At 35.4% G+C, this 13,929-nt stretch overlaps 1 protein-coding gene across 11 annotated transcripts in view; it reads left to right on the forward strand.

Annotated features, from left to right (window-relative positions):
- LOC127802695 (aminopeptidase P2) overlaps nt 1–13,929 on the forward strand; it is a 65,103-nt gene that overhangs the window by 45,786 nt on the left and 5,388 nt on the right. For 9 of the 11 annotated variants that reach the window (XM_052338660.1, XM_052338659.1, XM_052338661.1 and 6 more), the window contains 2 exons: nt 7,560–7,711; nt 10,423–10,613. The exons of 1 other annotated variant lie outside the window; for it this stretch is intronic. In XM_052338660.1, the coding sequence (XP_052194620.1) occupies nt 7,560–7,711; nt 10,423–10,613 (343 nt within the window). The remainder of the gene's footprint in view (nt 1–7,559; nt 7,712–10,422; nt 10,614–13,929) is intronic. One more of the 11 variants, XM_052338655.1, reaches the window with a different exon arrangement.

Consider the following 13,929-nt stretch of genomic DNA (forward strand, 5'->3'; position numbering starts at 1 on the left):
CGCTTAACTGTTAGCCGGCATCACTAATGAATCAATGTTTTGTTCCCATGCTACTTCATCATGATTTATTGGTTGTCCTTTAGATTTCTTGGAAATTGAAGCAGGATTCATTTCAACGGATTTCTCCTCTGTTGAAGCCTCAATAATTACTCCAGTCGCTGCCCTTCCTCCCTTGTCATCCTGAATGGTCTGCTCCATTTTAGGTCTTTCCTCACTTCTTGCAACAACTGGTTTGGATCTTAGGGTTTCAGTAGTCTTAGGAATACCTCTAATCTGCTGGCTACTCTTAGCATAACCGTTAGGCTGTCGCATGTGCTTTCTAGAAATGGCTTCCAATGTCGTGTCATAAAGCCTCACCCTCTCAGTTGCTTGTTAACACATCATCTTCACAATAAGTCGCAGCGCATCGTCAAGTCCACTAATGAAACTCGATACAAAATAAGACTCGGTCAAGGTTGGATGGAACTTGAGCACAAGTGCTCTCAATTTCTCAAACTTGACCAAGTACTCCATAACTAAGCTTTCTTGTTTAAGCTTGTTGAGCTCCTCTTTATAACTCTCACCTCCGACCTGATCCATCTTAGAAAACACCATCGAAGGTTCATCAAATTTCCTTGATAGACCTTCCAATTTTTCGTCAATTCCATCCAACCTTTTGACAATTCTGTCTGTAGAGACCTAACACTTACTGATCAATATCATAATCGATTCATAATTCTAGCTAGTTGCCACTCGAACTTGCAGATCTGAAACTGTAGCATTCTTCTACTACAATTGTGTTTTGAATTATTTCATGCCTGTTCTGTCAGCCATGGCAAAAATTTTCACAAGAACAGATTTCCATGGCCTAGGATGAGTTTTGAACAATCTTCTGAAAATCGGTGGATTCTGAAACAACTGCTACTATTCACCTATTCCACCTCAATCACTGCTTTAATTTCAGTAAACCTAATATGCTGTGCAACCCTAATACCACCTAAACCTGATTGACTCAATTTAATTTCCTTTGAAAAGTTTTCGTAAATCAACTTACTTCGCTGTAATCTTTCTGAAAGCATAATCGGTTTTTGTTGCTAAGAATCAATTAGAAATCGCCTAGGTCTATACTTGATCAGCTTTGTTGTGACCTCCTGAAGATTGCCTACTCTTAGCATCCCAAGTCACTAGAATCTTGTCACTGGCCGCTTGCCTATCTTGATTTGATTAACTCACAAAGCAACAACTGAGATGCAACCATTTTATTGCACCTTCAAAATCTGAGTCTACCCGTGAAGAGTTGTCGGAATCACAATTGAAGTCATCAAACCTGCTCTACCTTCAAGATTCGTACAAGAACGCTAGATTGTTGTTGAGATTGCTTGGCTTATTTGTGGATCTTCTATTGGACTCACTAATTGCCGATCACCAGTTAGTTACCTGCCTACAAATTCCAATTGCTAAGCGATAGATCTGCCTTCGCCTGTAATGCGGGACTTCGAACAATTGGAGCAGGAGAAGTCGAAGGCTACGAAACTGCTCAGTTGCAGTCCCCAAGGGAATAGACTTAGGTAGCGCGCCTCTCGAATCACTTGTTACACCCGTTTCCAGTACTTGCTTCCAAATTTCGAGCCTCAATCGTAATTCAGTGGTCAAGGATGATTGACTCTCCGTTGCCTTCAAGTCGAACCAAGAGTTGATTGGGAATCGCCTGGCTCGGCTTTGTCAATTTGTTAGATTCGTTTCTGACTGTGCTTCCCTTCTCACTACTATCTCCAATCCGCAACCGAAGACCACTAGCTCGGATGTAACTTTGTGAGAGTTTGCCTAGGTATTGCTTCGCGGCCTGAATCGCCTCAGTCACCTATAGATTCAGTCTCTCTAGAATCACTGTCGAAGTTGCTTGGGTCTATTTTGCCTTCACTCGCCTTCACAATCTAGACCTTAATCACTATTGGAAACTTCTAGATTTCTCAGTTGATGATCGTTGGCCTGTTTTGTCTTCAAAAGTCGAACAAAGACTGCCAGGGTTCACAACTGTAAATGATCAGCTCAGTTCACCTTTAATTCCGAGCTGAGAACTGCTATGGGTTGCAGGAATCACAATCGAAAATCGATTGGCTCTGATACCATTTGTCACATTCCTAGGGTTACCTAGGGTTGTGATTGGGATTAGGGGGAGAAATCATAATGATAGAATTGGAGGGAGAGAAATTAGCAAAAAAGGGAGGGAGAATTAAAGAGAAATGAGAGAGGGATAGTGAGAATTAGAAAGGAAGGAATTCCATTTCATTTCACATGATGTCCATCCTCTTACAATTAGTCTTTTTATAGGCATAACTACCTGCTAACTTATTTCTTAACAGCATTCATGTACTCCTAACAACTTGCAAAATATCTCTTAATAAACTCTTATAACCCTATTACAATAATGTCCCTCTATTACTCCTAGGGTTATGACATGTGGCTGCTTGTATGGAATCCTTATCCAAAAAAAGTAATTATTAGATCTTAGAAAGATTTAAATAAAATTATATATACATTTGTTAAAAAAAAAAAAAAAAAAGACAGCTATATTTACCAAACAAAAAATATTGAAGGAAACATGTAATTAGGTGTAAATTAGGGGTTGCTAATTTATTCCTAATTGTTGTAAATATTGTTTATTGATTGCAAGCCACGGATTGATTGATTGAGGATTGCTCTAACTTAGGGATTGATTAATTGGGGATTGTTGTAAATTAGGGATGATTTTTTTCCCTTATTCTTCTATCTGATCCTCTGTATACATCATGTTAATGAAATAGAATAGGTATTTTTGTGGCCAAACTTTTACGAAAAAACAAAAGAAGACTCACCAAAATAAAAAAATATAAAAAAAGCCTTAGCATATTCAAATCCTTTCAACTAGAGTTCAAACTAGTTTGTCTTCCAAGTTCTATCAAGACTAACAACTGACCAGATTGTATCCTTTTTTATCTCCCCTATGTGTTCTTGCTATGTTGCATGAACTTGTAAACTGTTATAAAATATGAATGACAAATGGTATCTCATCTTTTCTTAATTTTTAGCCTCATTCTGGTGTAGTTTTTTTAACGATTGTTTTTTAATAGATTGTATTTTTTATACTTATAAAAGTTTATACTTTTTATTTTATTTATGTGCGCTTCACTTTGCTTAAGTGTGTGCTTTGCTTTGCACTTTGCGCTTAAGCTTTGTAGGCCATCTATGCTTTGCTTAGCGCTTTTCAAAAACACTGGTTGAGATGAACTCTTATTTGGGGACAGACGAGTGATCCTTTTCATTCTTTTCTATTTTTTGAAAGGGGGGAGAGTGCTGCATCAGTGTGTAATTATTTCTCAATGTAGTGTCCCATAACAAAACAATTCCCTTTGATAGCCGCTTATTGTATGTCCTCATGTTATTATTAAGAAATTATTTTTCTCGCTTAACGACAATCCCAAGTGGTTAACACTCAACCCATTAAACATTAACTTGCCAATGGTTTAACAACATTTACCTTTAACCAATATCTTCCTAAAACCAGTTCCTGGATACTTTTTAACCACCTTTAAGCTTAATCATCGCTAACTCATTTTGGGCCCCAACAATTGCTAACCAACCTTGGTTAAACCCATGTACCCTACTTTTCCTCATACAATCTGATTAAGCCTGAGGTTTATGTTTAATGATTCACCCAACATTTTATTTTCCAAACCTTGCCAATACTCTTGGAGGTCATTTTATCCCTTTTTTAACAATTCAAACACCCGAAAAGTATAAATTAGAGAGTTTGACCCAAAACCTTTTAAATTTGATGTTTTCGGCTACTTTTCGATTACATGTTACCCCACCAATGAGTGACCTTAAGGCGTGTTCTAAATTGGCTTTTGGCCTCTTTAATATATGCATGGTCATGCTTGTTATGCAAAGAAAACACAAGTTCCATCTCTAAGCTTCTCTCATAAGCCCTAGGATTACCTAGTTTGTCCTTGGCACCGTGCCAAGCTTGGGCTTTAAACCACCATCCATTAGGGATATATGATCACACACAAACTATGGCTATCCTTCAAAATGAGATTTGAACATAGTTTCACACAAGTCATGAAAGCAATATAAACTTTTCAAGCAACCTGATCAACATTTTCTTCAAACCATCACAAGATCTCCAAGATCTAAGCAACCCTTACCTTATCCTAGGCTTGAGAAGACATTATATCTGACTTGATCTTGCTCCAATGGAATTCCGCCACCCGTTTTGAGATCCTTGAAGAATTCAACCATCCCAAATTTGAAAGAATGAATTGTTTTGCAATTCTATCTCTAGCTTTTATATTATATCCAAGGTAAAATTGGGGCCCTTAGTCAACTTTCCGTCCTATGGTCCATATTAAACCAAGGGCAATCTTGTCATTTCCAGCCAAGATATTTCTCTAATATTATATTTTGATTTAATTTCTTACATGTTTATCCATCATTATCTTAAGATCAAATCTCAGTTGTTGATTTCAATCCTATAGCCATGAAAATTCTCAGTTATACCTATTTATTAATTCTTGGATTGTTAGAATGTTGTCTCAAGTAAATCCAACATATTTGCAGTAAGGATGCATCGGACTTTAGGGGGTATAGATAGGCAGTTTTCAGCTTTGTAAATAGATTTAAGTTGGGGGGCAAAACCGGAAATGTCTATACCGATTATAAGTTCCTAGAAGTTAACGCCCTATTTTCTATAAATAGGACAACAGTCTAGGCATAGGGATGCATTATTCATTCTCACGAGAAAGAGGAGAGAAAATGCTGTGTGTGTTAGAATAGTTTTTGTAATCTTGAAGTCTTGTAATTGTGAGAGTGAAGGATTGTACTGTGATCATTCTGAATCAGAGGTTGCTCTCAGGAGGTTTTAGAGGCTGGGTGTAGAGCCAATTCAATTGGCTTGAACTAAGATAAATCTACTGTCTCATGTGGTTTGCGTGTATTTCTTTCTTATTCAGTTTTATGTCTTCAAATTTCTGTTCTTTATTTCATGTTTGTGTTGTGGTTTGTTGGCCGGTGAGTTGAGAGTGATTGAGAGTGTGTTGGGCGGTATTTGATTGGTTTCTTGGGTGTGTTTAAAGGCTGCCAGTGCTCCCAATTTATAACATGGATATCCCAACATCAATGGACTAAAGACAAAAGAACTCTCCTTTCTATTCTTGGGGCCTCACCCCAAGTGCAGTGTCTTTTTCTTCATCACAAGGCTTAATCTTGTCGTGACACATGTTGCTAAAATATATGGCCAGAAATTAAAGTTGTGAGAATTAGTCTTAGCCACGATCATGTGCCAGAAATTAAAGATGTCTATTATTCTGCCCTAAGACCTGATAAAATAGGAAATATGGGACTATTATTATGCTTTTGGGGGCTGTTTAAGATGCTATATACATTACGTGAGAAAACTTCTTTGCTAAAATGGGTCTCTTGTGCTTGGTTAGAGAATTAAAGGGAAAGGACTTAGGCTTATGGGAATTGCCGTGAGTAAAAATTATAATACAAAGTATAAAATATGTAATTACCTTTTGTGACGGCGAGCCTTGGTAGCAACGGTAAGGTTCCTCCATTGTGACTGAAAGGTCATAGGTTCAAGTTGTGGAAACAATCTTTTTGCAAAAAGCAAGGAGAAGACTGTGTACAAGTATGACACGGACCTTGCAAAGCTGGGAGCGTCATGCACTGGAGATGCCATTTTTTCAGTCAAACCTCACTGCCATCACGATATTTAAATATTGCCCATGGTTAGCCGAGGTATTTAGTGAAGTCAGATCATGCGTGTAATTCAGATGATCTCTTCCCAGCTTTTATAGCGCATATTTACAAACATTAGATAGATTTTATAGACTTCTATTACTAGTTTTGTGTTGTTTCAGTTGGCTTGCAGATGTAAACCATTTGGAACTTTTCTAGAGACAAAGAGAATGATAAAAGTATTTGTAAATGTTTGGGAACATTTAAAAAGAAAACTAGAGAATGTCTTGGTAATTCTCTTTCATATATCCTTAAAAAATATGAAGGAATATTGAAAAATTGAGTAGCTAAAGCTGAAAATCTATTTCCAATCACCTTAAATCAAGTGGCTTCTGTTGGATCTTATAATCTTCCTCTGTCTTCATTAAGAAACATAAGTGACTAATCCTTGGGAAAAAAGGTTGAGAAAACTCAAATGCCAGTCTCTATTATAGGTGCTTTGAAAGGTTCCCTCATTTCTATGTGTAATTAGCATAATTTTGCCAAAAACTGCATGTCATCTACCATAATTGCGATAATAAGATAGAAGGAAGTTATAATCACAAAACCAATGCAGCAAAGATTAGAAAATTGAGAGCAATGTCTTGATGGGTAATACATGCTTCTATTGATTGATTTCTTTTATTTTTAGTCTCCCGAAAGTTCCAGTTTGTCCATTGTACTATTTGAGTATTTGTTATTGTTACAATTAGGAGCACTAGGATCACTCTAATCACAGCCAAATACACAACACACCCTCACCCAATTCAATCACAATCAACAGAAATAGAAAACAAAATTGAAAACTGTAATGAAATAGGAAAGAAACAACCAAACCACACAAGAAGACAAGGATTTTATCCTGGTTCAGATTGCTGTGAGCAATCCTACATCTAGCCTCTTTGATCCGAGAGCAATCCACTAGAAATCTTGATAGAATCAGTACAAGAAACCCTCTCACACGAGTACAATACAACTGAGATTACAAAGCGCTACTTGTCTAGACTTTCCTCTCAATTTTCACAGCACTCATTATCAGAAAATGAATGATGATCTAAGCGACTGCCCCCTGTTTTCCATTTATACACCATTAGGGCTGAAATTACAAGGGATAATAAAAGACAACACAATCTCTAAAATACCCTCATATGACTGTTATCCTTAGGAACACCTAACTAACTAAACTGTTGCTCAAATACAAATCCGACTCCACTGATTTTTCCTGATTCTTCTAAGTCTTCTAGAATGTACTCGACACAAAACACAACAGTTATATTTCCAAGGTTGTAATATTGATTTTCATCATTGAGATGACTGTTTTCACAGTAATCTTAGTATATCCAGATTAGAATATCATTTAACTTTTGCTTGATACTAAATAGATTAAGTTTATATTTTGCAATAGCAGATTTTTTGTTATTTTTTCCATATCGTTGAGATGCCTTATCAATATCTCTGTATGGCATGAGCATCCATCTTGGCCATTATTCCTATTAGATGATTTGCTAACATTGCTTTCTTTTGGATGCTGTAATGTTCTGGCCATAAGTATATTAAACTTCTAGTTGTGGGGTTTTGTGATGAGAGCTTTCCCTCTGTTATTTCTAGAGGGGAGGTAAGACCACAAGGATGGTTTTTGTCCACAGATTTAATATCATTGCTTACTGAAGGCATGGAGTTTCCTTACTATTCTTGCTAGGACATGCTGTTATAAGGTCTTATTATTTAAAAGATGGGAAATAACTAAACAGCATTTAACTACCAAATGCAGAAATAAAAAATAAATGAGGGAAATATGTCAAGTAATTTTTTCCTTGTAGAGATGCAGCTGCTCTAGCACAATTCTGGGCTTGGCTGGAGGAGGAAATTCAGAAAGACGTAGTATTAACAGAGGTTGAAATTGCAGACAAACTTCTCGGATTTCGTTCAAAGCAAGCTGGTTTTCTTGACACAAGTTTCGATACAATAAGTGGTAAAACTTCGCATTTACTACTGACCTTCCTAAACAGCATCATTCATCTCTTATTGTTTTTTCTTTCAAATACTCCAAACTTTTATAAATTCACAAATAGACAAAATTATCTACAAAATATGTTTTATGAATTTTCTTAAGTTTCTCTTGTCAATTCCCATGGATATGGATTTCAATTTTCGAACTCAGTAAACTCATAATTTTGTTGGTGATGTTTGCATAAAAAATTAAGTATTTTTGTCCATGTTACTAATAACAAGAACAACCTATCAAACCTTAATTCCTAGAGGTGGGATCAACTACATGGATTCTAATGTGCCAACCATCTGTATCTATACCTATATCTGCAGCTATGTTACTTATGCTCGAAGTTTTATTATCAAATATTGCCAAATGTTGAACTAAATTTTCAAGTACAAAATTTGTTTTAGTTTTTGAATCTGAAACTACCTTCTATAACTAATAATAACAACATATCAAGCCTTAATCTCACTATGTGATTTCAGGTATATGAATTCTAGCTTGCTCACCAATCATTTCTATCTATGGCCTTTTCTCATGTCATAATTAGAAGTCTCCCACCAAGTTTTTCTTAGTCTTCCTCTACCTCTTCTACTAAACACTTGCTCCATTCCATCCACCCACTTCTTTGGAGGCCTTAATTAATATTATTTTAATCATGTCTCAGGCATCTTATCTTTAATCTTTAATAGGAGCCACTCTAAAATTTATACGAACCACCTTTCTGTAATCACATCCAAATTTATTGGCTGGTAGGTAATGATTGAAAATTCTTTTCCTGCTTTAATTGTTAGCTGCTTGTGTTGCTAAACATGCTTGAAAGAAGATCTACTTAAAGTTTCAGACTCAAGCATAATGTGACTGATCACATACAACATTTATTTTTGCTTTAATTGGACATTAATAATAGTTTTTCTGGGTTGTTTGAATCTTTTTTGTTAGATATGATTGGAAATCTAGAAATCATGTAGCCAACCTCACCTAGTGGGATTAAGGCTTGTAATTGTTGTATTTGAAACTTTCTTGTTAGGGGGTATGATGTGGGACTGTCTCAAGGGAGATTTGGACGGGTATATCATAGGTGTAGAAGTAGATTTTAGATGTATTTATATTTCTGATTATGTGGGGAAATTGTTTCTTTAATTTCTTGTATTTGTGGGTAGTTTTAATTTTATGTTGGACATATATATGTCTCTCTGAATTTTGGATTGTGAGGCAGTTATTGTATACAGTTCCTCAGATTTTCTCTTCTCAACTGCTCTCTTCTCTCTCAATTTTCTCTGTTCTTCTTTTTCTTATCCGTTTCTTCCTCTTTCACTCCTCTTTTTCTTTCTCTTATCTTCTCCATTCTTTTCTGTCCTACATCAGGGTGCCCATATCTCACTAAAATTTGATGCCACGATCATGCTGGAAGTCTTAACTATTTAGGGATCTAAGATTAGCTGGCAATTAGGTGAAGTCTTATTTCATGGCAAGTTTTATATTCAGTTTAAAATATGCAACATTGACCATGTTAAATGGATTTAATTTGCAAACCATTTCTTTATTACTTTCAAAGAACTTTCCCTTCCCCTTATAATCTAAGATATACACCTGCATTTATATGTGGTAACAATTCATTGTTAAAATAGAAGCTTCAAAAAAAACTTTACAATGGTTATTTGAAGTGATATTAAGAGTGCAATTTATCTCATTGAGGAGCAGGATTGCGGCAGCACAAATAACAAAAAACTCTCTAATTGGAGTGGATTATGGTCAAATCCCAAATACTATCTAAGATAATTGTTATCCATGAAATCGCTATTATTCATTGTGTGTGTAATATTCAATTTGCAAGCTATGCCATTGATATGTAAGCTTGTGCACAAGAGAAAGAGTTGGTTGTCACAGGATTACTTCCTGAAAGCAATTCTTTTTTTATCTTACGTAGGGATGTAAACTGGTCCCCAATAACCCCATTTAAAATCCCCTAATTAAAACAAGTATGAAAATTCATAGTTGGGGGATATAGGCATAAGCCTTATTTGAACATTTATAAAAACAAGTACCCCTTTACATCCTTAATCTGTAATAGCAATGGGGTAGTCCATGTCCAATTGTGGAGGGATATGATATTCTCACTTACTAATGCCTTGATGCCCTCATAATGCTTTGTTGTTAGGTCTTGTTGACCCAAAATCTTTTATACTTTTATGGTATTATATACTGAGTCAATTTTGGGTGTGCCATTTTCCCCACCTGATTATGTTATTCCCTTGTCATGCAGCTCTCACTTTTCTGCCAGTATAGGGCTCCACCCTAGCTCTACTGGTATCTCCATGGGGTCCACAATGATTATCAAAAAATAATGCACTTGACTCCCTTTCTAACATCAGTTTGTCACAGGCTCACATCTCAAAACTAATTGTTATTAGGTATGGTTGTGGTTGTTGCTAACCCAAAATCTTATGCGCCTGTGTTGTACTTCATCTCCAACCTATTAAAAGCATTTCAATTTAGAAATTTTTCTATCAAATGATTAATGAAGAAGAAAAAAATTGCAGGTCTGTTTGATCAGGCACTATTAAAGCTTAGATATGAAAAATCTAGTTGAAGCTTGCAGTAAATAAATCCTGAATCAGCATTTATCCATTCAAAAGCCCTCTTATTTTGTTTATTAAGCATCTCTCACTATTAGATTGATTCCACAGCTTCTGGTGCAAATGGTGCTATTATACATTACAAACCAGAACCAGATAATTGTAGTATTGTGGATGCAAAAACACTTTTCCTGTTAGACAGTGGAGCTCAATATGTTGATGGAACAACTGATGTGACCAGGACAGTGCACTTTGGGGAACCATCTGCAAGGCAAAAAGAATGTTTCACTCGTGTTCTACAGGTACTTTTTTGATCTGTCCTGTGTGCTTGTTCACACAATATGCTATACCTGAAAAGGTAGTATTATGTTTCTCATAGTACATGCTATGAAATCTGAAGTAAAAAAAAAAAAGTACAGTTGCAGTCTTGGAGTTAATAAATTATATTAAATAAATGAAGTAGAAAGGTGATATTTGGGCTGCTGCTTAGAACCATTCCACAACATCTTAGTTTCTGTTTTGAGCCTTTTATAGCAGTTTTTTTTCTCTCACCTCAATGTGACCTCTTCAAAGTAGGTTCTTGGTTTACAACAAACTAGCAATTCGTCCCTATAGTTGATGAATAATTAGTTGATAGACAAAAATTGATTAGCTTGAAACTTATGATCATGCACTGTTTCTGAAATTTGTGTAATATTCTCCTTTTTTAAATTACAATTACTAACAACTAAAGAAGCTGAGGTGTAATTCTTGCCATTTTGGAGCCTATATTTTGAAATCCAAACATATGACCACGTCTTTTGCTTCAAACATAATCTGAAAAGTCAACGCATTACTTGAATTCAAACTTGTTTGTACTTCATGTGATGGCGCCTGTGCCTAACATCATTGAGTCGTGGCTTGACTTTGTTAATATAAAAAATTCTTTTTTTCAATGAGATATAACTTAATGGGACTCTAACTGAAGTCTCTATTATTATGGAACAGCCTAAGCTGCTGGGGTTTCTTCTGAGGGAAGTCAATAAGATAGATTCTCATAGCAATTTTCTCGTAGGGAAGAATGAGTGAAGAACTCTTGAGGAGAACATATTCATTGGCTTTCCAAATGATCTAACTTAAGAAGCAGATATGAATATAGGGGCTAACAGTTAAGCACTGGATTTTGAAAAAACTTTGGTCTGATTGAGAAAAAAATGCTGGGAGTCTGGGACTGTAATGAATTTTCTTTGTAGCTTCTAGCATGGGATCCATATTGTCTGACAAAGGGGTGGATGTATTAGGTCTCTTCCTTTTAATAGCCGTTTTTCCTTTTTATTCCAAACATATTTATTTGTCAAAAAGTGCAATCTAGTGGCCAAGGCTCCTGTTATAGGGGCTCTTGAGGAGGATCAAGATGTTAGTTTCTGTGGTTTGAACTCTTAACCCTGTGGTCACAATGGAGCCACCTTTACCACTGCTTTAAGGCCACCTTTTACTTATCGTAGAAACAGTGAGGATCAGAAGGAATGGGGATCCACAGGGAAATGGTTTCAGAAAGAGGCAAATTAGCTGTAAGGCTACCTTTTACTTATCAATGAAACACTTAGGGTCATAAGGGATGGGGATCTATTGGGCAATGTTTTCAGCAAGAGACAAATAAGAGAATAAAGTGAGTTTTATCAATGATCTGAAACTATCAACCTGGGAAGGGAAAAAACATTAAGGCTGAGGGGTTGAATTGGGGCAAGCTGAGTTTCAAATAATAATCAAATAAATAAAAATAATTATAACTTAGATCCACAAAAAAAAAAAAGACCTGGTTTGGACCTGCCAGTTTTTTCTACTCAGACCAGTTCAATGATTGGTTGCCAGTTAACCTGGACTGACCAGTTGGTGGCTGGACTGGTCTAGTTTCCAAAATATTGTGTATATATATATATGTATGTATGTATAAACAAGGGCCCATTTCATGAACTAAAGAGCCAAGACTTAAACCTTCCAACATGAAAAAGGTAAAATTAGGGCCTTAACTTCTATGTTGTTTTAGAAGGAAGGGCGAATATTATAAACTCTGCAGGTCAGTCTTCCATCCCCCAAAGGTATAGCTCTAGGAATTCCTACGGTTGGCTCAAGTGGTGGCCAACACCTCTTGGCAAGCATGAGGCTGTGAGTTCTAACCTTCCCATGCCCCTTGGTGTGGGCATTTACAGTTGTTTCCCATATACCACAAAAAAAAAAAAAAAAAAAAACATAGCTCTATGGTTTTTCATTTACATGTCTTATAGTCATGTTTATGTGTGAGTTCAATTTGGTTAAATGGTAATAGAAATTGACGTCGTAAAATAAAATAATTAATCACTTCATATATGTACAAAATGAAAAGCATATATCATTTGATCCCTTAGATATGTTTTAAACCATTGGAAGTTTTGGATCTTTTAACAAGTCAAAGAAAGTTTGTGAGGGAGGAATTATATCAGATGCTTAATTTAAAAATTAACTACTTGCTATTGTTCAAAAGTGAACCAGTAATTCGATCTATTCTCTTAGGGTAGCATTCCCTGAATATATACAGTTGGTAGATGAAGAATAGAACAGGAAACTAATCTCTAAAGTAGGAAATTGCCAAAACCTAATTTCCTATAATTAAGTCTACTGAAATTAGGAAACAAAGAATGGAAAGAATAAACTGAATCAAATCTCTAACAGTCTGCAATATAATCAACCAAAATATGATTTCCTAGAAAAGGAAACTGTATCTCTGTATCTTCTGACAGCTATCTTTTCGGGGAACTAGATACCAGAATTTGGACAACTAGGGAAAGATTTTTGCATTCTTAAAATGAGTGACATAGGGGCAAGGTCAATTATGGAATTACGGTTTGAATAGAAATTGAAACAGAGAATTAGTTGATTAAAATTCCAAAATCTGCTTGGATAGATGGATTCTAGCTCATCATTTTGTGTAGGATCAATGTTGAAAAGATCCAATACACTCGCTTTAGCTACTAATATAACCTTCCTGCTTTATTGATTAGCATATTTAATTTTTTTCTTATAAAGTTTTCTTTGAGGGTATGTTGTGTGCTTATTAAGTAATGTGAAAATTTTGGAGAATTAGAAGCAAGGGGTGGCCATAATGATAGTACAAGTGACAGAAGGGTGGAGAAAATAAATGATAAATTCCTTAATATTTTAACTTGAAAAGTGTGAATAAAGGTGGGAAAGAAATAGGAAACAGTAGTTAATAAATAGTAATTTGTTTTATGGGATATTGATAATTCTTCTTTAAGATGCACACTTCTGTGTTATTTATCCAGCTAACTGAATTTGAATAACAAATATAGTAAACCCTTGATAGTTAACATATAATTCTGTTGTAATTAGGAAACTCAGTTGACTATAATGAATAAAATGTGGCCAATCTTAATTACCCTTATGATGTGGCATTCTAAAAATATAAGAACATTGAGTACACCATGTAAGTGTTTCAAAGGAGAGAAAAAAAAAAACGTCAAGGGTAAGCACTACTTTTATGACACATATCCATATATTTATGTCATTTATACATGAATTTATACATTTATATACTATCACACTAGGACTATTCTAAACCTACACAAAACTACATTTAACAAA

Source organism: Diospyros lotus, chromosome 5 (assembly GCF_014633365.1).
Source record: "Diospyros lotus cultivar Yz01 chromosome 5, ASM1463336v1, whole genome shotgun sequence".
Classification (NCBI taxonomy): Eukaryota; Viridiplantae; Streptophyta; class Magnoliopsida; order Ericales; family Ebenaceae; genus Diospyros; species Diospyros lotus.